We start from the raw sequence: 25,879 nt of genomic DNA on the forward strand, positions 1-25,879 counted from the left end.
AAAAAAAAAAAAAAATGTAAGATCTGAAACAAAAACTGCTACAACCTTAGTTCCACATAAGGAAGGATGGATAAAAGGGAGGGAGAGGAAAGAAGGTCGAGAGCATAGAGGAGAAAGGAAAACAGGAAAGTAAAGAAAGATGAGAGAGAAAAAGAGGAGAAAAGAGATGCCCAGGCTAGAGAAGGGCACATGAGAAGAAAGGGAGGACAGAGACAAGGAATAAAGCAGAGGCAAACAGAGAAAAACAGAGCTCAGGATGCAGCAAATCCAGAGAGTGAAAAAGTTCTTACCAGGCATTGCCTTGCACTTCAGGTAAGCTGTAGAATAAATTATCTGTTAAATTGCCTTTTGAAGTTCTCTAACCACTACTCACAGCCCAGAAGCTATTCTGAATGGGGCAGCTGTAGCAAGTCTATGAAGAGCCATATTCTTTGCCTTAAAAGACCATCACCTAATAGAATTTATGAATAAAGAAACAGAACTCTTGCTCAGCACAGTGGCTCTGGCCGGGTGCAGTGGCTCACGCCTATAATCCCAGCACTTTGGGAGGCTGAGGCAGGTGGATCACTCAAGGTCAGGAGTTCAAGACCAGCCTGGCCAAAATGGTGAAACCCCGTCTCTACCAAAAAATACAAAAAAAAAAAAAAAAAAATTAGCCAGGAGTTTTGACACACGCCTGTAGTCCCAGTTACTCGGGAGGCTGAGGCACAAAAATTGCCTCAACCTGGGAGTCGGAAGTTGCAGTGAGCTAAGATGGCATCACTGCACTCCAGCCTGGGCGACAGAAAAAGAAAAAAAGAAAGATGGTTAATGAGACTGAAATACACTAATTTTAGCAATCTGAGTTAACTGTAGTACAATAGGCCAAATCACTGCTACTTTTTTTGCCAAAAGCAAATAATCTCATCATTAGCTGTTTATCGAGTACTTATCATAATTCTAATGGTTTACTATCTTTTCTCATCTTCCTTGGCAAATCTAAGGGTTACGAGACATTCCCACTGGTAACAGTAGTTCTCACATTGATCTCAAAGGATTGGAAAAGCCAATCTTTGACAAAGGCTGGGCTGGGCATTGAGGATACCATGGTAAGCAGAAACATTGTCCCAGCAGTCATAGAATTTAGTCTCAGGGAGAAACAGGGACAATAAAAATAGACACAGACACACACACACCCCCCAAAAATGACTGACTATATACCTGTGTGTATATGCATGAGTTTGCCCTCACTGTGCCCTCACTTCGAAGCAGCCCTGCGGTGATTCCACCTTCCCCACCCTTACTCCCAGGGAAATACACACCTTCATATGGTGAACCACTAGTTAGATGCTAGAAGTGAATTAAACTCTAGGATACTCATCTAAATAATACAATACTCTTTATATATTAGAGTAAAGCAGCCTAGCTAAAAATCAGGAGACTTAAGTAGAGTCTCAACTCCATGACCTGCTACGTAATCTGTGAGTACTGGTGTAAATAAAAACTGTACGGCCTCCTGTGGACGTTATTAACAAATTCAAGACAGTGACAGCAGAACATTTAACTAAGCCCAGGGCTACCCATGACTGCACAGGTCACACACCCATGAAACCTTCATGGCTTCCAAACTTATTGGATGTGCAACTTTTATTCATTTGCTTACCCTACCTCAGGTTCCTTACAGCTTAAAATTAGAGGAAGAAAAGACTTTCTGCACCCTCCCATAACTAACATCTGTAGTTCTCCATTAAGGAGTGAAACCATTCATTTGAACAGAGTTCTTTTACCTTTTATAGAAACATTAAAATTCTGACTGTGACTCGAAGCCACTGTCATGTAAAAACCCATACAGAGTATTTTATTTTCAACCATATTGATGTTTTTTACTTCTATATACCTCCTTAATTTTGCCTAAGAGGAAAAAATATCCAAAGCAGTGTTCCAAGTTTACTATTTTCCCATGTATGCCTTTTAAATCTGAAATTCCCAACTGGGGTCTCTATGTCTAGAAAGTAGTTTTTCCCACAGTAAAATGTCTCCTTGCACAAATCAGATATTTTCCTTTTCTATCACGGAAAAATTATCTATTCAGAATCAACTTCCACATATGGTACAGCATCTGGGTCTGATCCAGTGAAAAGAAGGCAAAATGTCATTTTGACAGTTAGTTAACCCTTTTATTACCCCAGTTTAGTATTTAGCACAACATAACTGACAACTACAGAAACCAGGAATTCTTTATCTGGGGTCTATAAACAGATTTCTGGGAGTTAATCAACTCAAGTGAAAAAAAAGTGTATCTTTATTTTCATCAACCTCGAAAATTTATCATTTTATTCTATTGTAAATGTAGGTGACAACCCACAAGAATATTAGCGGTACCTATGACTTGATCACGAATAAATATTATGCATATCTTTGTATCATATCACAATTACTACAGATACCATGAAATACCATTTATGCTCAACATGACTTCAAAATTGTAATAGTGTTATACCCACTATTAGATATTGTGGTTTAATGTGTCAGTAAAAATTATATATTTTTAATAATGCAAAATTGATTTTCCCATTGAATATATTTCAGTATAACTAGCTTCCTTTGTAATCCTAAGTACCTCATTTTATGTGTTCAAAAACACAATTGCAAGGAAAAGTCCAGACTTCACCAGACTACCAAAGGGGTTCATGGCACATAAAAGGTGAAGAAACAAGTCAAAGTAAGTTACAGAATACATGTGAAGCAACTATATCTCTTGTCTTACAAGAAGCAACAAACACATTCTAGTAAAAACAGCCTGGAAAATTTGAGTTCAACAATGATGTCTACATTACAACAAAATCTTCATGGTCCATGTATTTTAATATGAAAACAAGTACATGGGCCGGGCGTGGTGGCTCATGCCTGTAATTCCAGCACTTTGGGTGGCCGAGGTGGGCAACTCACCTGAGGTCAGGAGTTCGAGACCAGCCTGACCGACATGGAGAAACCCCATCTCTACTAAAAATACAAAATTAGCCCGGCGTGGTGGCACATGCCTGTAACCCCAGCTACTCAAGAGGCTGAGGCAGGAGAATCGCTTGAACCCAGGAGGTGGAGGTTGCAGTGAGCCAAGATTGCGCCATTGCACTCCAGCCTGGGCAACAAGAGCGAAATTCCATCTCAAAAAAAAAAAAAAGAAAAGAAAAGAAACAAGTACATCAAAACGAAACAGTTTTCATTGTTGTTGTGTTGGTTTTTGTATTGTTTTTGTACATGTGACCATAGAATTTGATCTGAAAAGGTATAACCCAGACACAGTTTTTATAACATTATCTGAAATGTTAGTTGGATTGTTACCTGGGATGACAGTAGGTTACAATCAATGAACAGTCCTTTCCCAGTTTTGTATTTTTGTATCAATCCAGCCATAATAGCTCCATATGCATACAGGCCAGTGGCAAGATCAGTCATAGCTACTCCTGGGCGAACTGGATCTCCATTCTGATTTGAAGGTTGGGTTGAGAAAGAAGAAATAATTAAACATTAAAAGAATCATATGATTTCTCAAATCTTCTAATGTGAAATAGAAAAAAGAATTGTCTATTAACTATGCAGACACATACACACAAGAAAGTTAATAAAATAAATTGCCATTGTGAATATCTGTTGGTAACAGGAAAATATTTATATTTACTATATACTTCTCAGTGTATTTCTCTCCCCAATGCCTACTAACCAAACTAAAAATAAAAGATTTTTTAGAAACCGATCTGATGTTTCAATGTTTTAAATTCCTTCTTGATAAATTTTATCTTGTTTATGCTAAAAAAATTAATTGAATTTAAATGAGTTAATTTGTTGGGGAGAAAGAGTTAAAGCAGTGTTTTTCTCCTATTGGGTGAGAGGCTCTCTCACGAAAAAAAAAAAAAAAGAAGGTAAAAAATCTGGTCAAACCTCCTTATAAGCATGCCAACAGCTGGCAAAAATACTAACAGTGTTTGCTTAATAATTTAAAAAAAGACTATTTACCCATAAAAAGCTGTTAGCAGACTGCCCCTGGATTAGGATTACTATGATAAACAAACTGAGAATCTCAAGATTTATGGAACATGGAGCACGGGGCACAGGGCATGAGCTTTGCAACTATCTGGGTATAAAATGGAGATGTTTCACAGACTGTAACACTCCCTGGTAATAACTCATACATTTCATTAAGGACCTCATCTACTGCTTTGGGCCACAGAGTTTTGTCTACTGCAGTAAGAAAGGATCCGGGGGCCTCTCTCAATGTCCCGGACCCATCTCTGCTTTTTCTGAGCCTTTTGATTGCTTGTATTCTTGAAATTATAAGGAAAGCTTAATATTGATTAACATCTCCACTTCATGTCAGTCTGATTTGACAATCCAATCCTTGGCCCATATGTAAAGATGTTAGAACAGTACTTGACACAAAATAAAAATCACCCATCAAAATTATCAACATTGTTATTAGTCATTGATATATCAGATAGTTTCTACTTGTCACTACCTTTAATTCTGCTAAGCCTTAAATCGCACAGAATACCTAAAAAAACTCACATTTCATATTTCATCTGGTTGATGCAATGATTCAATTACCTCCTTATCAATTAAGTCTAGCTTCTGTTGAATCATTTTCAGAAGTTAATTTGTCCTTTTTTTGTAGCGCATCATAAACCATGTTAATTGTTTTGCAAAAGTACTGTTTTGCAAAATAATGTTTAAAGCAAGTAACTGAGACTGTATAGTAACTAAACTTATTTTTCCCTGCTTTTCAATACAATTTCAAGGACGATATTGTCATGAAACTTGGAAATGTCTGACAGTTTACTATTATTGTTGTCAAAAGTTGTAATGTAATGCCTTAAATCAATACACTTAAAATTAAATTTGTTGTTAGAATTTAAAATTATTTAATGTCTTAAAAGTGAGAGACAAGTTCAAAGTTACATTGACCCTTGAACAACAAAGTTCTGAACTGCATGGATCCACTTATACGTGGAATTTTTTTTCAATAAAAGTTACACTAAAGGCTGGGCACGGTGGCTCACACCTGTAATCTCAGCACTTTGGGAGGCCAAGGCGGGTGGATCACCTGAAGTCAGGAGTTCGAGACCAGCCTGGCCAACATGGTGAAACCCATCTCTACTGAAAATACAAAAATTAGCCAGGTGTGGTGGCACATACATGTAATCCCAGCTACTCAGGAGACTGAGGCAGGAGAACTGCTTGAACCCGGGAGGCAGAGGCTGCAGTGAGCTGAGATCGTGCCACTGCACTCCAGCATGCGTAACAGAGCAAGACTCCATCTAAAAAAAAAAAACAATACTACCATATGATCCAGCAATTCCACAACTGGGTAGATATCCAAGAAAGAAGAAAATCAATCACGAAGAGATATGTGCATTCCCATGTTTATTGCAGCACTATTGACAACAGCGGAAATATGGAATAAACCCAAGTGTCCATCAATGGATGAATGGAAAAAGAAAATGTGTTCACGCACAGTGGCTCATGCCTATAAATCCCAACACTTTGGAGGCCAAGCAGGAGGATCGCTTGAGGCCACAAGTTCAAGATCAGCCTGGGTGACAAAGTATTGTATTGTTTCTACCAAAAAGTACAAAAAGGAGCTGGGCATGGTGACACACACCTGTAGTACCAGCTACTTGAGAGTCTGAGGTGCAAAGATCACTTGAGTGCAGGAGTTCCCGGCTGGAATGAGCTATGATCATGCCACTGCACTCCAATCTGGGCAAAAGACTGAGACCCTGTATATATATATGTCACACTGCAGTTCTTTTTGAAACATATATATATATATATAGAGAGAGAGAGAGAGAGAGAGAGAGAGAGAGAGAGAGAGGAATATTATTCAGCCATAAAAAATTAGTTGGGCAAAGAATAAATTCCTGTCATTTGCAACAATATGGATGTCACTGGAGGACATTATGTTAAGTGAAAGAAGCCAAGCACAGAAAGACAAATATCACATATTCTGACTCAGATGTGGAAGCTAACAAAGTAGATCTCATGAAGATAGAGAGCAGACTGCTGGTTACCAGAGGCTGGGAAGGGTAGGGGGAAGAGAGATGAAGAGAGGTTGATTAGTGAGTACAAACATACACTTAGATGGAAGAAATAAGAATTGTTGTTCAGTAGATCAGTAGGGTGACTACAGCTAACATCAAAAGGCTGTACATTTCAAAATAGTTAGCAGGGAATAATTTGAATGTTCCTAGAACAGAGAAATGGTAAATATGTAAGGTGATGATGGGTATATCAACAGCCCTGATCTGATTATATTAATGTATGGAATGATCACATGAACTCTGAAAACATGTACACCTATTATGTATTGATTTTTAAAAAGCTAAAAAAAATGAAACTTCTCAACCTAATAAAGGGCATCTATTAAAAATCATAACCCAGATCACACTTAAAGGTAAAGAACTGAATGTTTTCCCCTAAAATCAAGAACAAGACAAGAGGCCAGGCACGAAGGCTCATTCCTATAATCCCACACTTCGAGAGATTGAAGGGAGGATCACTTAAGCTCAGAAGTTGGAGCCCAGACTGCACAACATAGTGAGACCCCTGCCTATATATTTTACAAAAGAAAAAAAAATTTAACTAATTATTTTTTAAAAGAATAAGACAAGGATGTCCACTCTAACCACTTCAATTCAACATTACACTGGAGGTTTTAGCCAGTGCAGTTAGGGTACAAAAAGAAATAAAATGAATTTAGATTGCAAAGAAAAAAGTAAAACTATCTCAATTTGCAGATGACCCAGTCTTATATATCAAAAGTCCTAAGGAATCCACTAAAAAACTCTTAGAACTAGTAATCGAGTTAAGCAAGATTGCAAGATAAAAGCCAATATACAAATATCAGTTGTATTCTACACACTAGCAATAAACAAACAAAAAATGAAATAAAGAAAGCAATTCAATTTATAATAGAATAAAAAAGAATAAAATACTTAGAAATAAATTTAACAAAAGAAGTACAAACTTATACTCTTAAAATAATAAAATATTGTTGAAAGAAATTAAGATAAAAATAAACCAAAAGACATCTCACAGTCATGGAGCAGAAGACGTAATATTGTTAATATGACAATGCTTCCCACACTCCTCTGCATATTCAAGGCAATTCTACCTATCAAAATCCTAGATATCTTTTTTGCAGAAATAAAATCTGATCCTAAAAATTCATATGGAAATACCATAAACAAAGAATAACCAATCTAGAAAAAGACAAAGTTAGAGGACTCACAACTTCCGATTTCAAAACTTACTACAAAGCTACTGTAATAAAGGCAGCATGGTACTGGTGGGAGGCAGACATATAAACAATAAAAATTCTCACATTTACATCCAATTACTTTTTGACAAATATGCCAACACAATTCAATTGGAAGAGTCCTTACAAAAAATGGTGAAAATAATAAAGTTGGATCCCCTCCTTGTAGTACATACAAAAACTGACTCTAAATGGACCAAAAATCTAAACTTGAGAGCTACAACTATATAACAGAAGAAAATATAGGAGTAAATCTTTACGATATTGGATTTGGCAATAATTTCTTTGATATGACATCAAAAGCACTAGCAAAAAAAGAAAAAATAAATTGGACATAATTGAAATTAAAAATATGTGTTTCAAAGGACACCACCAAGAAAGTGAAAGGACAACCCAAAGAATAAGAGAAAGTTTAGTAAATCATGTACTTGATAAGAAATTTGTACAAAATTTCTTTTTTTTTTTTTTTTTGAGAAAGGGTCTTGCTCCATCACCCAGGCTGAAATCCAATGGCGTAATCTCGGCTCACTGCAACCTCCACCTCCTGGGTTCATGCAATTCTCCTACCTCAGCCTCCCGTGTAGCTGGGACCACAAGCGCACACCACCATGCCCAGCTAATTTTTGTATTTTTGTAGAGACGAGGTCTTCCCACGTTGCCCTGGCTGGTCTTGAACTCCTGGGCTCAAGCAATCCACTGGCCTGGGCCTCCCAAAGTGCTGGGATTAAAGGCATGAGCGATCACACCCAGCCTAGAATTTTTAAAGAACACTTACAACACAAAAATAACAAGAAAAATGACCTAATTTAAATATGGGCAAAAGATCTCAATAGACATTCCTCCAAAGAAAATATACAAATGGTCATTAAACACATGTAAAGATGCTTAACATCATTAGCCATCAGAGAAATGCAAATGAAAACCACAGTGAGTTTACAACTCCACAATAAAAAGACAAGTAATCCCATTTTTTAAAAATGGGTAAGTCAGGCGCAGTGGCTCATATCTGTGATCCCAGCACTTTGGGAGGCTGAAGCCGGAGGACTCCTTGAGCTCAGGAGTTTGAAACCAGCCTAGGCAAAAAAGCAAGTCCACATCTCTACGATAAATACAAAAATTAGCCAGACATAGTGGCGCACACCTGTGGTCCCAGCTACTAGGGACACTGAGGCGAAAGGATTGCTTGAACCCAGGAGGTGGATGTCGCAGTGAGCTGAGATTCCATCACTGCACTCTAGCCTGGGTAACAGAGCGAGACTCTGTCTCAAAAAAAAAAAAAAACTAAAAATTGAAGTTAAATGGGCAGAGGTTTTAAAGACACATTTCTCCAAAGAACGTAGATACAAATGACTAATGGGCACATGAAAAGATATTCAACATCATTAGTTGTCAGAGAAATGTAAATTAAAACCACAGTGAAACACTACTTCACACTCACAAGGATGACTATCATAAAAAAAGAGAGATAATAACAAGTGTCAAGAAGGATGTGAAGAAATGGAGCCTTCATGTACTATTGGTGGGACTGTGAAATGCGGTAGTCACTGTGATAAACAGTCTGGCAGTTCCTCAAAAAGTTAAATATAGAGTTACCATATGACCCAGCAATTTCACTACTAGGTATATACCCAAGAAAATGAAAGCATGGGCTGGACGCATTGGCTCATGCCTGTAATCCCAGCACTTTGGTAGCCTGAGGCGGGCAGATCACGAGGTCAGGAATTCGAGACTAGTCTGGCCAACATGATGAAACCCCATCTCCCCTAAAAATACAAAAATTAGCTGGGCATGGTGGTGCACGCCTGTAATCCCAACTACTCAGGAGTCTGAGGCTTGAACCCAGGAGGCAGAAGTTGCAGTGGGCCAAGATTGCACCACTGCACTCCAACCTAGGGGACAGAGTAAGACTCCAACTCAAAAAAAAAAAAAAAAAATTAAAAACAAGAAAATGAAAGCATGTGTCCTCACAAAAAGCTTAGACACAAATTTTTATAACAGCATTATTCATAATAGCCTAAGAATAGAAATAACCCAAATGTCCATCAAATGATAACAGATAACGAACGTGTGGACTAGCCATACGGTGGGATATTTTAGGCAACAAAAAAGAAACAAACTATTCTACTAATACATGGAAGCACTTTAACAAATATTATGCTAAATGAGAGAAGGCAGTCACAAAAGGCTGCATATTATGTAATTCCATTTACGTGAACTGTCCAGAACAGGCAAATCCATAGAGATAGAAGGTAGATTAGCCAGGGGCTGGGAGGAGGCAGGAATAGGGAATGACCACAAATAGGTAAGAGGTTTCTTTATGGGGTGATGAAAATGTTCTAAAATTGACTGTTGTAAGGTTGCAAAACCCGTGATGTATACTAAAAGCCACTGAATTGTATGCTTTAAATGGATTAATTGTATAGTATATGAATTATATCCATAAAGCTGTTGTATTTTTAAACTCCATAATTCTGATAATTAAATGAAGCAGGAAAAATAAAGTTTAAGAAAAATCTTTAAAGACCTGCTTAAAATCATGTATTTAGTAAAAATTCTAAAAGTTTTCTTTCATTCAAGGCTATTGTTTTATTTCATTTACTTATTTCAATGAAGTTTTATTTCATTCAAGGGTAACAATAACTAAAGAAGAGGTACCATTCACTCCTTAGTACAATTCTGAGGTGGCTATGCTCATACTGTGAAAATGTCTTATAAATATATTCCTGTCATTGAAAAGTTGTCAGAATGCCAGAGAAATAAGAAAGCAAAAATAAATTACCACTTAGTGAGTAGAAATTCCCACAGAGAATGACACTGTGGCTGTAAAGTGCCTAAGTATTCCCAGGTGCAATAATACAAAATCAGAGAAGGGCTGTGTATCTACAAGATACAACCCCCTTCCACATCTGGAACTTCACAGAGCCCTGCTGCTACAGCAGTACAAAACAATGTCTCCCTTCTCCTTAACTCTGGGATGAATGCGGTGGTATTGTCTCTATCATGGGTAAAGGGATTCATTACTCAAAATCTTTAGTAAAAATACATTGAAAAAAATGAGTAATTCACAAACCTTGTTAAGCAATATGCCTGAGAATCTCACCATAATTTATTAGAAGTGGACTTAAACTCATATATAGACTTTTAAACATCAAGTAATATTTTATTTTATTAAATTATAGCTCTAGAAATTGATAGTACAATTTTCATTTTGTTCATGGTCACTTAGAAACGGTTTTAAATGTATTTAGCTCTTTTAATGAATTAATGTAACCCTTTTGTCAGAGAGATTTATGATAATTTTGCTGTAAAAGTAACAGATATGACTCATCAATAAAGACAAGAAAGGGAAGAGTCTCTAGTTAACACTTAAGACATACAATTATAGTGTGAGGACAAAGTATTAAATAAAAATATTAAAAGTCTTCTGATTATTCACTTTCCATATGTATTCATGCATTTCTCTATTTTCACTGTTCCCAATGTTATTTTCTTTTCTTTTTTTTTTTTTTGGTTTTGTTTGTTTTTGTTTTTTTTAGATGGAGTCTTGCTCTGTCTCCAAGGCTGCAGTGCAGTGGCATGATCTCAGCTCCCTGCAACCTCCACCTCCTGGCTTCAAGTGATTCTTCTGCCTCAGCCTCCTGAGTAGCTTGGGACTACAAATGCGTTTCACCATGCCTAGCTAATTTTTTTATTTTTAGTAGAGATGGGGTTTCACCATAATGGCCAAGATGGTCTCAAACTCCTGACCTCGTGATCTGCCCGCCTTGGCCTCCCAAAGTGCTGGGATTATAGGCATGAGCCATCATGCCCAGCCCCTAGTGGGTTATTTTCTTATACTCTGTCATCCCCCATTCATTCATGTATTCAAAAACTCACTAAAAGTAAAAGCTGACCATTAGTGGAAAAACCACTCATATCTGAATAAGGTGCAGTTTAGATAAAAGAATTGTATCAATGATAATTTCTTAGTTTTGATCATAGCTCTACAGTTTTGAAAATGTTAACATTAAAGGAAATGGGGTGAAGAGTATAGGCACTCTACTATTTGTGCAACTTTTTTGATAGGTATAAAACTATTTCAGGCCAGGCGCAGTGGCTCACACCTGTAATCCCAGCACTTTGGGAGGCCGAGGCAGGCGGATCACCTGAGGTCAGGAGTTCGAGACCAGCCTGACCAACATGGAGAAACTCCCTCTCTATTAAAATACAAAATTAGCTGGGCACGGTGGTGAGCACCTGTAATCCCCAGCTACTCAGGAGGCTGAGGCAGAAGAATCACTTGAATCGGTTGCACTCCAGGCTTGGCAACAAGAGCAAAACTCCATCTCAAAAAAAAAAAAAAAAAGAAAGAAAAGAAAGAAAACAAAAGAAAAGAAAAAGAAAAAAAGAAACTATTTAAAAATTAAAAAGTTAAAAAGTAAAACCTGAAATTCCTTCTTTAAAAATTGATAATTTTGAAATGGCAGAAATGGTTTAGCGGTTTTTATTTATTTTTTTGATTATGCAATCTAGAGATGAAGGGGAAAAACCACACCACTACTTGTGAAGGTTTTTGTTTTTTGTTTTTGTGTGTGTGTGGTTTTTTTTTTTTTTTTTTTTTTTTTTTGAGACAGAGTCTTGCTCTGTTGCCCAGGCTACAGTGCAGGAGCATGATCTCAGCTCACTGTAGCCTCCGCCTCCTAGGTTCAAGCGATTCTCCTGCCTCATTCTCCCAAGTATCTGGGATTACAGGCTCATGCCATCATGCCGTGCTAATTTTTGTATTTTTAGTAGAGATGGGGTTTCATCATGTTGGCCTGGTCTCGATCTCATGGCTTAAAGTGATCTGCCTGTCTCAACATCCCAAAGTGCTGGCATTACAGGCCTGAGTCACTGCACGGAGCCAATGTTTTTTTTGTTTCCTTTACATCCTGATCTCTTAAATTACAAAATTAAGTATTTTAAAAGATTACTTACATACACAATTTAAGAATTTTTAACATTTTTATTCATTTCTCTATGCTCTTCCCACTACATTCAGAGCTTGCCAAATGAAATAGGGAAAGAAAAAAGAAAGAAATGAGGGAAGGAAGAAAAGAAGGAGGGGGGAGAGAGGGACAGCGTAAAAAAAAATCATGTGTTTTTCTAAGTTTCTGAAATCTTGTTTTGTTAAAAAGTACATCGAAGCTGTAAATCAATTTGGGCATATGTTCAATAAAGAAGCATGAATTTGAAAAGTCGCCAAGCATTTTTCTCTTGTTACATTACTCAACCTAATTACTTCATAAAACAACAAAAGTGTTAAAACTTTTTTTAAGTAGTTGGCTTCATTTCTAAAATAAAAAATCATTCTTAAATGTATCTGTGTCCCTATGCTGTATCTTTATTTCATACTGAGTCATTCATTATACTAATGTAATCTACAGAAATTTTTTTTTATCCTGGGGCACACAAATTTTTTAATAAACTACTTTCCAAAATATAAATTTTTCTAGCATTTACTAACCACACAACCTTTGGAGAAGTTCTTGGCCTTTCTTAGTTTTTTTCTCAGTTGTCAAATATGGGTAATGATAAAATCTACTTCAGCATTTGGTTTGAGAATTAAGTAAGAAAAGGTGTATAAAAGCACTTTATGAAGGTAAAAGGCTGCACAAATGAGACTTTCTATAAACTACTTGGTGTGATGACGGGACACCCGTCAGAATGACTTCGCAATAATGCAGGGCAGAGAGACGAGATGGGAATCTCAATCAAGGACAAGTGGAGGCCATGGATTCAAGAGATACTTAGAAAATTGAATTCAGAGACTGATATTGATCAGTTGGGGAGAGTAAAAAATGAAATAAATTTGGGGAAACAATCAACAGGAAATTAAGTTTCTTAATATGAAGGTAGTATTTTCATTGTTAGAACCACTATTCTCATGACTTGTAGCCCTAACTAGCAGGAAAACTGTCTTCAGTGGAATTGCAAGCATAGAGAACAAAGAATGGAATATTCAGATCAAATGAGGGTTTCCGTGCACACAGAACACGAGTCCTCACAGTCACTGCATTCACACTTCACGGGCACAGACTCTGCAACTATACAGCATCTGAACCTTCTGTTCCAAACACACACTCTACTTGAACCACTAATTGATACTAAAAATATGCTTACAGACGTTCACATACAAATTTCCACAAACTAACATTCCCCTACTTGAAGGAAATTCCATTTACTAACTCAAAACACTGAACTCCACTCCTTCCACTGCCTCATCTATAAACAGGCATAACAAAGTCTATTATTTATGTACCTCAGTAACACTATGGAGTCCTCCAGTCTAAATCACACCATTTTAGAACTTGAAAGGATCCTGTAGTTCAATCCTCTTATCAGTAAAGGTAAACAAGCAGGAAAGTACACGAGTTGTTTAGAGATCAGTGTCTACTAATTACTGACAAACAGAGCCCTAATAAGACAGAGAAAAGAGTCTTAACACTACAAAGCACTAAATTTAGGCTATAAGTGGTGAACAATCCCAAGAAGAGAAAGGTCTTTACATTGCAGACTAGAACAGGAAGATCATTTTTCTTCATTACACCCTGAAAGACTTGAAGCTTTCACCCATACGCCTCCAGCTAAACCTCAACAAACCACAAATCAGAAGAAAAAAAAAATGACAAATTGAGACCCCAGAAGAAAGGAAGAAAAAAGAAAGACTGACAGGAAGGGGGAAAGAAGAAAGCAAAAACTCTCTCTGATCTTCATTGCAGGTGGACTCACCATAATAGCCAGGCAACTCAAGGGAAAATGCAACAAAGTGATTTGTGTCATTCTCTGGATCCCTTGTAAGTGCCTGATTACCTAATATTATTAATGTCTTTGTAATACTATACTAAAATGTTCTGCCCTTCCAAACATGAAAAGTATGAACTTATAGATCATAACATCATATAGTCAAATTTTAGCATCTAACTTACGCTACACAAGGCTTACGAGCAAGGAATCCTTGTTACAGATGAGGAGCTAAGGAAGAGTCAATTTAAATAAATACTGTGAGATGTTAAGTAGCAAAGTCAAGATGAGACCCCAAATCAATTTATCCAAAAACTGCTGCCTATACCACATTGCTGGATTCAGATGCCTTCCTCAGGGCTTCATGATCAGGTTTGGATTAAATATTTTGCATTTAGTAAACTAATAAGAAGCTGTATTCAGATCTCTTTCACATCTGTAACATGTATGCTTCCAACATCATGTTTTTCAAAGTGCTTTAACACATGTTGTCAGATTTAACACTAAAAGATAAGTGCCAATATTATCACTATTTTACAATTCATGAGAGAAATATTTAGGCTGGGCACCGTGGCTCATGCCTGTAATCCCAACATTTTGAGAGGCCAAGATGGGCAGATCACTTAAAGTCAGGAGTTCAAGACCAGCCTGGCCAACATGGTGAAACCCCATCTCTTCTAAAAATACAAAAATTAGCCAGATATGGTGGCATGCACCTGTGATCTCAGCTACTGGGGAGGCTGAGGCAGCAGAATCGCCTGAAAACAGGAGGCAGAGTTTGCAGTGAGCTGAGATGGCACCATCGCACTTCAGCCTGATGACAGAGCAAGACTCTGTCTCAAAACAAAGAAATATTTAGACAATAAATTAACTTGTCAAAGTCACAGAGAGTAAATGATACAACTAGAACTCAGGAATTCTGATCCAAAAGCTTCTGTTCTTTTTGCTACCATCTTTTCTCCATATATTGTTTTATTATACATCAATATTCCTCATCTTTCCTTTTCAGACAATCACTAAAGAGCAAAAATTTTAAATGTGTGAGTTAATTTGTCATTTCTACAACTGCAGTCAAGAAATGATAGGCCCTAATGTAGTATGGCTTGTTCCTTTTTTTTTTTTTTTTTTTTTTGAGACAGAGTCTTGCTCTGTCGCCCAGGCTGGAGTGCAGTGGCACGATCTCGGCTCACTGCAAGCTCCGCCTCCAGGGTTCACGCCATTCTCCTGCCTCAGCCTCCCAAGTAGCTGAGACTACAAGCGCCCGCTACCATGCCCGGCTAATTTTTTTTTTTTTTTGTATTCTCAGTAGAGACGGGGGTTTCACCGTGTTAGCCAGGATGGTCTCGATCTCCTGACCTCGTGATTTGCCCACCTCGGCCTCCCAAAGTGCTGAGACTACAGGCATGAGCCACGTCGCCTGGCTGGTATGGCTTGTTCTTTGCAACTCAAGTGAACTGCAAACAATCTAATGTACCTACAGAGAAACATGCTTTTACCACTCAGAGATCAGGCAGGATGGGCGCGTTCAGGGAGGTATGGCCATAGATGCTTTTACCATCTGAACAATGTAAACCAAAACTTTTTTCAGAAAATAATTGAAAGAATCAATTCATTGGCAGCCTACATTGAAAAATACACAAAACCACAAATTTCCGAAAATGCCTTAATACTTCAATCACACTATTTTCTTGTCTACTGACTGAAAACCATCTCAATCATTTTTACTAAGCTCTCACAGTGAGATTCCCAAAATATCATCTAGCTTGTCTGTCCTCATGAGTTTAAATAGAGTAAGACTAGGAGAAAATGAAATGGAAGGTTGGGGAATTGTGATATTTTAAGGAATAGACTAAGAAATAATTTCAAAAATTATTTTACATCTTTCCATGCTGCTCTTCAAGAAAAAGTTTCTTAGTTACAGTTTCTGTGCTACAGTTTTCTGCACTGATGGATCAGAGGGTAGAAAGAACAAATGTAAAAGTCAATGGTTCCAACTTCTGAAACAGAACAACATTTATATCCTCTAAGATCTGCATATAAACAATCTTGCATTTAATAGGCATCCTCTGAACTCATTCTGTAAAAAACTTTTAAAGAGACATTTGGTCTAACTCCCTGCCTTTAGGTAGGTAAATTTCTAAGTCATCTAGGAGAGATGCTCATACCTCTCTTTAAATATCTCCAGAGGACCGAGAAGAGTTATTGAGTGTCTATTACACGCCAGGTAAGCACTACAATGGAGAAAGGAGCTAGCATTGTTTCCTCCGTGTTTGTCTACACATTATCTCATTGAATCTTAGTACATATGTCAGGATACATGTTAGTATTCTCACTTTTACAAATGAAAAAACAATGAGGCTGAGAGATGTTAACTGGGACTAAGATTCCAAGCCAGGACTGTCTGAAGGCCCAAGATCTTTCTACTCCAACATGCTAATAGAAACTGTGTGACCTGGACCTATTTCTTTATCTATTGGAAGATTCATTGCCCTAGTGGTCAAAGAGCTCTTCATTAGGTAACTAAAACCTCTTCTCTGATATGAGCTAATATTATCTTATTCATTGTTCTATGAATAATAACAATAACTGCTCTACATCTTCCCCATAAAAATAGATTAAAACAGACATCAAATCATTTATTTGCCTTATCCAAGGCAAAAATTCCAGTCCCTATAGACTTTCACTGGAGAAAGTCTACTTTATATCCCTGAAATCATTTTGGCCATTTTTCTTCTCCAATTATAACAATTTTTTCAAAGCATTATGACCCAAATGAACACAACACTCTGAAAAGTAACTGAGATAGAAAAAAAGAGTGGGGGTGGGGTTCCTTTCTTTCATAAAATTTAGAAAGTAAAAATAGGCCAGGCACGGTGGCTCACACCTGTAATCCCAGCACTTTGGGAGGCCAAGGTGGGTGGATCACCTGAGGTCAGGAGTTCAAGACCAGCCTGGCCAACTGAAAATACGAAAATTAGCCGGGCATGGTGGCGCACACCTGTAGTCCCAGCTACTTGGGAGGCTGAGGCACGAGAATCCCTTGAACCCAGAGGGCAGAGGTTGCAGTAAGCCAAGATCACTCCATTGCACTCCAGTCTGGGCAACAGAGTGAGACATCATCTCAAAAAAAAAACAAAACAAAACAAAACAAAAGCTTTTTAATCCCTACCTCAAAGCCGAATATTTTTTCCAAACATTTGTACCATATTTTTTCCAAATATTCACAACCCAGAAATTCTCAGTTCACATTATCTGAGTACAAGGTTTTACCTAATAAGAAAGGCTCTCCTTTTAAGCGTGTAGCTTAAAGAACTCTAGAAGGAATCAAGTACCATAGCTATGGCTACCATGTAGCAGCTTCTGATTATCAAACTGAAGCTGAATCTTTCCTAGAATTAAAGATTCTAAATTCATATACAGCAAATAATCAATAAGCACCAACTCCATGGTGGGTCTATGTTATATTCTAGATATACAAAAGGAATGTCCCAAAGACTCTCTCTCAATTCAGCCACTAATATTCTAAAGAGGAAGACAAACAGATATATATTAGCAGCATAAGTAAAAACATACAGAAGCACAGAGGGAAAAAATGGCAAAACAAATCTAATAGAGTTAAGAACCATGTTATAAAGGATGGATAGAAGTCCTGCACACCTAGTAGTGCTCTCAATAGAAGCACTATTGGCATTTTTCAAGAAAAATTCAGATTCATGGGCCTGTCCCATACATTAAGGATGTTTAATCCATACCGCAAGCACTAATGTCAATAACAAATGAAATATCCCACATATCATTTTAAAATTTCCCTAGAGTTTTACTATCTCCAGATGAAGAAGGATACTTCAAGCTCAGAACTGACATAGTGAACAGACCCACTATCCTATTGCTTCTTAATTATGAACAGTAGCAGGGAAAGTGAAGCTAGGAGTTCAATGACTAAATGAATGAGTGAAAGTGTTTAAAATATTAAAAGATCTAATAAGGTCAAGAAATTTGTGATATAAAAGATGCAATTAGAGAGTAAAATCAAAAATAGAATCTTCACAAATAACACAAAATACAAAATGTGGATATATGAGTGGGTTGAGCAAATGAATGTCGGTAAGTAAAGATAATCATACAACTGGCATCTAAATAAGACTACAAATTACAGCATGGTTTCACATATACCTCATGTGATGCTGCACCATCACTTTACAACCATGTATTTGTTCTTTTATTGTATATATGTACTGTGTACAACATGATATTTTGAAACATATGCACATTGTAGAATGGCTCCACCAAGCTAATTAACAAATGCATTACTTCATATACTTATATTTTATTATGATAACACTTAAAAATCTACTGTCTTAGAGATTTTCAGGAACACAATATAGTCATATATCCACAGTTGGCCCTGCAGAACACAAATATATGCAAATTGACCCTCAGTATATATGTATCCCTCAATCTGCATTTGATTGAAAAAACTCCACATATAAGTGGGCCTGCACAGTTCAAATTCATGTTATTCAAGGGTCAACTGTACATTAAGTATATTAACTATGTTGTACAATAGATCTCTTGAACTTATTCCTCCTAGCTAAATTTTTATATCCTTTGACCAACATCTCCCTAACCTGCCCTCCTCCCCAGGCCTCTGGTAACCACCATTCTACTCTCTACATCTATGAGTTAGACATTTTCAGATTCCATATATAAGTGAGGTCATGTGGTGTTTATCTTCTGTGCCTGGCTTATTTCACTTAGAATAATGTCCTTCAGGTTCACTTATGTTGTAACACGTGACAAGAAATCTTTGTTTTTTCTAAGGCTGAATAGTATTCCATTATGTATATATACCATGTTTCTTTATCCATTTATTCATTCATTCATGGACACTGAAGTTGACGCTGCAATGAACATAGGAGTGCACATATCTCTTCCACATTACTGATTTCATTTCACTTGAGTATATGCCCAATGGTGGGGTTGCTGGATCATATAGTTGTTCTACTTTTAATTTTTTGAAGAACCTCCATACTGCTTTCCATAATGGCCACATTAATTTACATAGCCACTAACAGCCATCACTTTACAACTTCACAATTACCAGTGAAAAAACATATTTTCCAGGCTGGGCATGGTGGCTCACGCCTGTAATCCCAGCACTTTGGGAGGCCAAGGCAGGTGGATCATGAGGTCAGGAGTTTGAGACCAGCCTGACCAACATGGTGAAACTCTGTCTCTACTAAAACTACAAAAATTAGCTGGAGATGGTTGCACACTCCTGTAACCCCAGCTACTCAGGAGGCTGAGGCAGGATAATCGCTTGAACCCGGGAGGTGGAGGTTGCAGTGAGCCAAGATCACGCCATTGCACTCCAGCCTGGGCAACAGAGTGCGACTCTGTCTCAAAAAGAAAAAAAATTAAAAACATATTTTCCCTATTTTACAGATGGAAAAACTGAAGTTAGAGAATCTGTCTAATGTTACACCAAATGACAGAATGAAAATTCAAACTCAGATTTTCTGATTCCTATGACTGTTCAATAAAGGTGTTAAATAGGTCTTCAATGGCTGCTCAAAGTAATGACAGGACATGAACTTAAGAAGAAAACTGTAAGAGTCAAGGTTCTCAGATTACATGGCAGAGGAGAGAAAAGGCCAGGATGTTTGTTACCTATGATGGTGGGAAAGAGAGTATGTGCATAGATTTTAGAAGTGGAGTGGATGTTGGCATAGGTTGTAGAACCATGACTAGATGTCAAGGTAAACAGCAAGAAGCCTGGGACACCATCCCTGGTTCAGTGTTTGCAGAAAGTGGAGAAGCCAGGAACAAGCATCCTCCAATTGAAAGTAATTTAAAACAATTATCCCAATCTATACTCTTGCTATATTGTTCATGATACTTAAATTTCGTTCTTTTTTTTTTTTTTTCTGAGACGTAGTCTTGCCCTGTCACCCAGGCTAGAGTACAGTGGCATGATCTCGGCTCACTACAACCTCCACCTCCCGGGTTCAAGTGATTCTCCCACCTCAGCCTCCCGAGTAGCGGGATTACAGGCATCCACCATCATGCCCAGCTAATTTTTGTATTTTTTGTAGAGACGGGGTTTATGCATGTTGGCCAGGCTGGTCTTGAACTCCTGGCCTCAGGTGATCTGCCCACCTCAACCTCCCAAAGTGCTGGGATTACAGGCATGAGCCACCACACCCAGCCTTAAATTTTCTTTTTAACCTACAACATTGAAACAAACCATTTATATTAACATTTACTTTAGTCTTTCCTCCTGGTTTACTTTTTTAAAAGAACCTTTCTCTTTTTTTTTTTTAAACATTTCTTTGAAATGTTTTCAGTTTGTTGATGTTTCTCTGGGATTTCTGGTGCTTATAAACCAACTCAGTATTACAGATTCCAGTGTACCAGTGCCATATATAAATAAACTAGGATGATCTTATTCCTCTGTAACGTGAAACAAAAATGAACACAGCTCAAAATGATATTGACAATATCAAGGGAATCAACATCAAGAAATAATTGTTACATAGAATGCGCAATAAAAATAATGTATTCTATCTTAAAAAATTAAAAAATAAAATACAAAAATTTGCCAAGTGTGGTGGCACATGCCTGTAATTCAGCTACTCAGGAGGCTGAGGGAGGAGAATCATTTAAACCCATGAGGCAGAGATTGCAGTGAACTGAGATCGCACCACTGTACTCCAGCCTGGACGACAGAGAGAGACTCCATCTAAAAAATAAAAATAAAAATAAAAATAGGCTGGATGCAGTGGCTCATTCCTATAATCCCAGCACTTTAGGAGGCCAAGATGGGTGAATCACTGGAAGTCAGGAGTTTGAGACCAGCCCGGCTAACATGGTGAAACCCCATCTCTGTTAAAAATAAGAAAATTAGCTGGGTGTGGTAGTGGGCGCCTGTAGTCCCAGCTACTCAGGAGGCCAAAGCAAGAGAATCACTTGAACCTGGGAGGTGGAGGTTGCAATGAGCCGAGATGGCATCACTGCACTTCAGCCTGGGTGACAGAGTGAGACTCTGTCTCAGACAAAAAAGTAAAAAATAAAAATAAAAAATTCTGTATTCCAAATGTGATTATATTTGCAAGACTCTTTAGAAAGATGCCAACAAATAGCTGTTTCCATAACAAGGACTATTGACAATTGAGAATCCTCATTCCCAGTCCAAACAAAGGGCTTGAATCTTTCTCTCCCCAAAAAAGGAAATACACCAGCATCCTCATTCCTCACCCTATGTAACTCCAATGTAAAATTATTTAGATGAGAAAATTTTTAAGCATTTTCCTCAAATAATGTCTCTGATCTCATTTATTTATTCTGCTTCGACCAGCAACAGCACTATTAATAGGTAACCAAAAGATACCTATAAATCAGCTGTAGCTGACGTGGGTTGGCTTCATTGCTATGGCTCTTACTATGGAATCTTCATTGTATAGAGGAGGCCAAAAACTACTAAGAGCCAAAACCAATCTTCTTAGCCATAAGGAACTGAAAACAAGGAACAGGCTGAAATTTCATCTGTATCTGGTCCCAGAAAGGACCTTAATCCACAACCTAAAAATGTCAGGGGAAAGGAAATTCTAAATATAAATCCCATTGACTCTTGAGACATGCAAATCATCTCTTCCTCTCCATTTTTCTCTCAGAAACAACCATGCAATTATACTTTTCTTAAATAAATTCCAATGGGATCATAAAATTTAAAGAAATTTAGATTTCATGAGATGACAATAAATTTAACCCTGATCAACTCTGTCCAGGAAAGTGGTGGAGCAAGATGGCGGAATAAAAAGCTCCACCGACCATCCCCCAACACGCACACACAAGGAGTTAACAACTATCTATACCTTCATAAGAACCAAAATCAAGTGAGTATTCATAGTACCCGGTATTAACTCTGTTCATTATATTTACCAAATGAATAGAGAATTTCAAAGATCTATGTACAAGATGGCAGTAGATCAAGACCAAGGTCCAGTCTCTCCTTCTTAGACTGTGATGGTGAAAATAAAATATCAAGGAGCAATGACATTACAAATAAAGGAAAATATGCAAAGCTACAGATCATAAACAAACAATGCAGACAGTTATTTTCTTTTTTTTTTTTTTTTTTTTTCTGAGACAGAGTCTCACTCAGCCGCCCAGGCTGGAGTACAGTGGCGTGATCTCGGCTCACTACAACCACCCTCTCCCAGGTTCAAATGATTCTACTGTCTTAGCCTCCTGAATAGCTGGGATTACAGGCATCCACCATCATGCCCGCCTAATTTTTGTATTTTAGTAGAGCCCAGGTTTCCTCATGTTGGCCAGGCTGGTCCTGAACTCCTGACCTCAGGTGATCCACCAGCCCTGAGCTCCCAAGGTGCTAGGATTACAGGCGTGAGCCACTGTGCCCAGCCTCAGCCTGTTATTTTCAACACTTTCATTGAGCCAGGCAAAAATAAACCATCTCTTACCTAATCCTTCTACCAGTGTTCTTTTCTCTTGCAATTTATGGACAAGTTCAAACTGAAGACATATCCTTTCCAGGATTTTTTTTTTTTTTTTAGATGAAGTTTCACTCTTGTTGCCCAGGCTGGAGTGCAATGGTGAGATCTCGGCTCACTGCAATCTCTGCCTCCTAGGTTCAAGTGGTTCTCCTGCCTCAGCCTCCTGAGTAGCTGGGATTACAGGTGACTGCCACCACGTATGGCTAATTTTCTATTTTTAGTAGAGATGGGGGTTCCTCCATGTTGGCCAGGCTGGTCTCAAACTCCCAACCTCAGGTGATCCCCCCTACCTCGGCCTCCCAAAGTGCTGGGATTACAGGTGTGAGCCACCGCGCCTGGCCAACATATCCTTTCATTACTACTGTTTTTCAAACTTTAAAGCAAATATTTTATTTGGATCACATAAAAACTAAAGGATCATTACCATGAATGTGCTAAATTAGTGAAAAATAAATTTTTTTCTATAAAAAAACAGGTACATTTTATTTAAAAGGCATTTGAATGATAGAGGAATATAACAGAGGCAAAACCTGACATTTTAAACTACAGAAGATTGCATGATCTTTTAAAAAATAAATAAATTGTTGGCTGGGTGTGGTGGCTGACACATGTAATCCCAGCACTTTGGGAGGCCAAGGCAGGTGGATCACTTGAGGTCAGGAGTTCGAGACCAGCCCGGCCAACATGGTGAAACCCCACCTCTACTAAAAAATACAAAAATTAGCTAGGCATGGTGGTGAGCACCTGTAATCCCAGCTACTCAGGAGGCTGAGACACTAGAATTGCTTGAACCCAGGCGGCAGAGGTTGCAGAGAGCCGAGATCACACCACTGCACTCCAGCCTGGGCGATAGAACAAGAATCTGTTGCAAAAAAATAAATGAGTAAATTTTTAACAAGCATTAGATATTTCAGAATAGACATAATCCTTCCACAATGAAATACTTTCTATGAAAAAAGAAACTTATCTCAAATACAGGAGTCCCTTTCCCCCAAAAGACATTTCTTGAAAAACCAGGATTCATTGTGTATATGTGTATGTGTGTGTGAAATCTTTCACTAGCACTCTGTTTTAGAAAAGAGGTTTTAGAAGAATTTGAAGATTTTGCTTTCCAATATAAATTTCCTTCCATTTAGGGGTCAAATATAAGAAAAACAAAGTAGAACCATCTAGTGATATAACTTTTAGGAAATAACAAATGAAATATCATATGAGCTTCAATAACAAATATCCGTAGTGTTAACGTCAGTCACTGGGATTGAGTCTATAAATCCATTTCTAGTTGAACTAACTAAACTAAACTGAGCAGTCAATTCAGTCAACCAACAAATAAGTTGTGTAAAGGTAGAAAAACATGCTTGTTTATTTTCTCTATATTTATTTGCAGTTTCCCTGAACTAACTAAGAATCTAGTTATCTTAAAACATGTAGGCCAGGTGCAGTGGCTCATGCCTGTAATCCCAGCACTTTTGGAGGCCGAGGCGGGCAGATCACCTGAGGTCAGGAGTTCAAGACCAGCCTGGCCAACATGGCGAAACCCTCTGTCTACTGAAAATAGAAAAATTAGCCGTGCGTGGTGGCTCTGTCCAGCCACCGGGAGGCAGAGGTTGCAGTGAGCCAAGGTGGAGCCACTGCACTCCAGCCTGGGCAACAGACCAAGGCTCCGCCTCAAAAAAAAAAAAAAAGTAAATATATTTACACATTCAATCAAACAATACGTGAATGCCGATTATGTTCCAGGCATTCTTCTAGATTTGGGGGGTACAGTACAGCCAGTCCCTGCCTTCATAAAGCTTACATCTTAAAAGTAGATAAAGAAAGTAACTAATAAGAATGAAATATAATTTCACACATGAAGATGACTGCCATGAAGAAAACTAAAGGAGGATAAGGAGCTGGAGAGTAACTGGAAACATTGTGAGAGTAGTTATCTAAAAGGGATGTCCCCTTACAGGACTGAACCTCCAATTAGTAGTACACTAAATCAAATATTCCATTTATTGACCACATACTCTTATTTAGGGATGTTAATAGGTACCATCTTCACAACAACCATGAGAAATAGGTATGTTAACCCCATTTCACAGATGAAAAAAGGGAAGTTCACAGTAGTTTGTCTAAATAGCATATCTAAATTTGCATAGATAATAAATGGCGGAACCTGCATTCAAATGCTATGTAACTCCAAACCCCATGTTCTTTGCACTATATTACACAATTGCTGATAAAAATCAAAATGGCCTCATTATTTCCAAAGTTATATTTCCACAGTTATAATATTCATTAGCTTTAATAAGTTTTAGCCTTGCATGGTAGCTCGCACCTGTAATCCCAGCACTTGGGGAGGCTGAGGTGGGGATCACTTGAGCCCAGGGGTTCAAGACCACCCTGGGCAACATAATAGGTCCCCATCTCTATAAAAACTGAAAAACATTAGCCAGGCCTGGTGACACGTGCATATAGTCCCAGCTAGTTAGGAGGCTGAGGTGGGAGGATCCTTTGAGCCCAGGAGTTCGAGGCTGCAGTGAGCCATGATTGCACCACTGCACTCCAGCCTGGGTGACACAGCAAGACCCTGTTTCAAAAAATAAAATAAGTTTTAATAAACCAAATTCCTATTACATACCATATTCCTCAGAGTCATTAGAAAATAAAAAGAATGGTAAGTTATTAATATTAATTCTTAAAATGTAGTACTTTCAGGATGACTATCATTTCTGAAATAGTTGTATGTGGAAATTCTCAGTAAAATTTGTTCTGTTTCACAAACCATCTTACATTGTTTGAAAGGTACCCCAAACATTTATCACAATAAAAAACAGAGTTTTTTGGGCCAGGCACAGTGGCGCATGCCTGTAATCCCAGCACTTTGGAAGGCTGAGGCAGGCAGATCGCTTGAGCCCAGGAGTTAGAGACCAGCCTAGGTAACATGGTGAAACTCCTAGCTAACAAAAAATTAGCCAGCCGTGATGGTGCATGCCTATACCCCAGCTACCTGGGAGGCTGAGGTGGGAGGATCACTTCAGCTCAGGAGGTCAACGCTGCAGTGACTGTGCCACTGTACTCCAATCTGGGCAACAGAATGAGACCCTGTCTCAAAAAATCTTAAGATTTTTTTATCTTGAAATCTTTATATGATCTATAGAACTATAATTTTAACAAATAAAATGTTAAGTACATCATTTCATTCATAAAGATAGAATATTGAAAATCTCTTCAGTTTTCTGGTGGCGAACAAACACACTAAGGCAGAATTCTACCAACACATTTTTTTTCTCAAAAACATCTCTACTTATTTGTTTGTTTGTTT

General features: G+C 37.9%; 1 protein-coding gene across 19 annotated transcripts in view; it reads right to left on the minus strand.

The window, feature by feature from the left end:
- SUGCT (succinyl-CoA:glutarate-CoA transferase) overlaps positions 1 to 25,879 on the minus strand; it is a 735,129-nt gene that overhangs the window by 592,238 nt on the left and 117,012 nt on the right. For 16 of the 19 annotated variants that reach the window (XM_063725726.1, XM_054560560.2, XM_063725727.1 and 13 more), the window contains one exon: positions 3,322 to 3,465. The exons of the other annotated variants lie outside the window; for them this stretch is intronic. In XM_063725726.1, coding sequence (XP_063581796.1) covers positions 3,322 to 3,465 — 144 coding nt within the window. The remainder of the gene's footprint in view (positions 1 to 3,321; positions 3,466 to 25,879) is intronic. 19 annotated transcript variants of the gene reach the window in all.

The sequence above is a fragment of the Pongo abelii genome, chromosome 6 (assembly GCF_028885655.2).
Source record: "Pongo abelii isolate AG06213 chromosome 6, NHGRI_mPonAbe1-v2.0_pri, whole genome shotgun sequence".
Lineage (NCBI taxonomy): Eukaryota > Metazoa > Chordata > Mammalia > Primates > Hominidae > Pongo > Pongo abelii.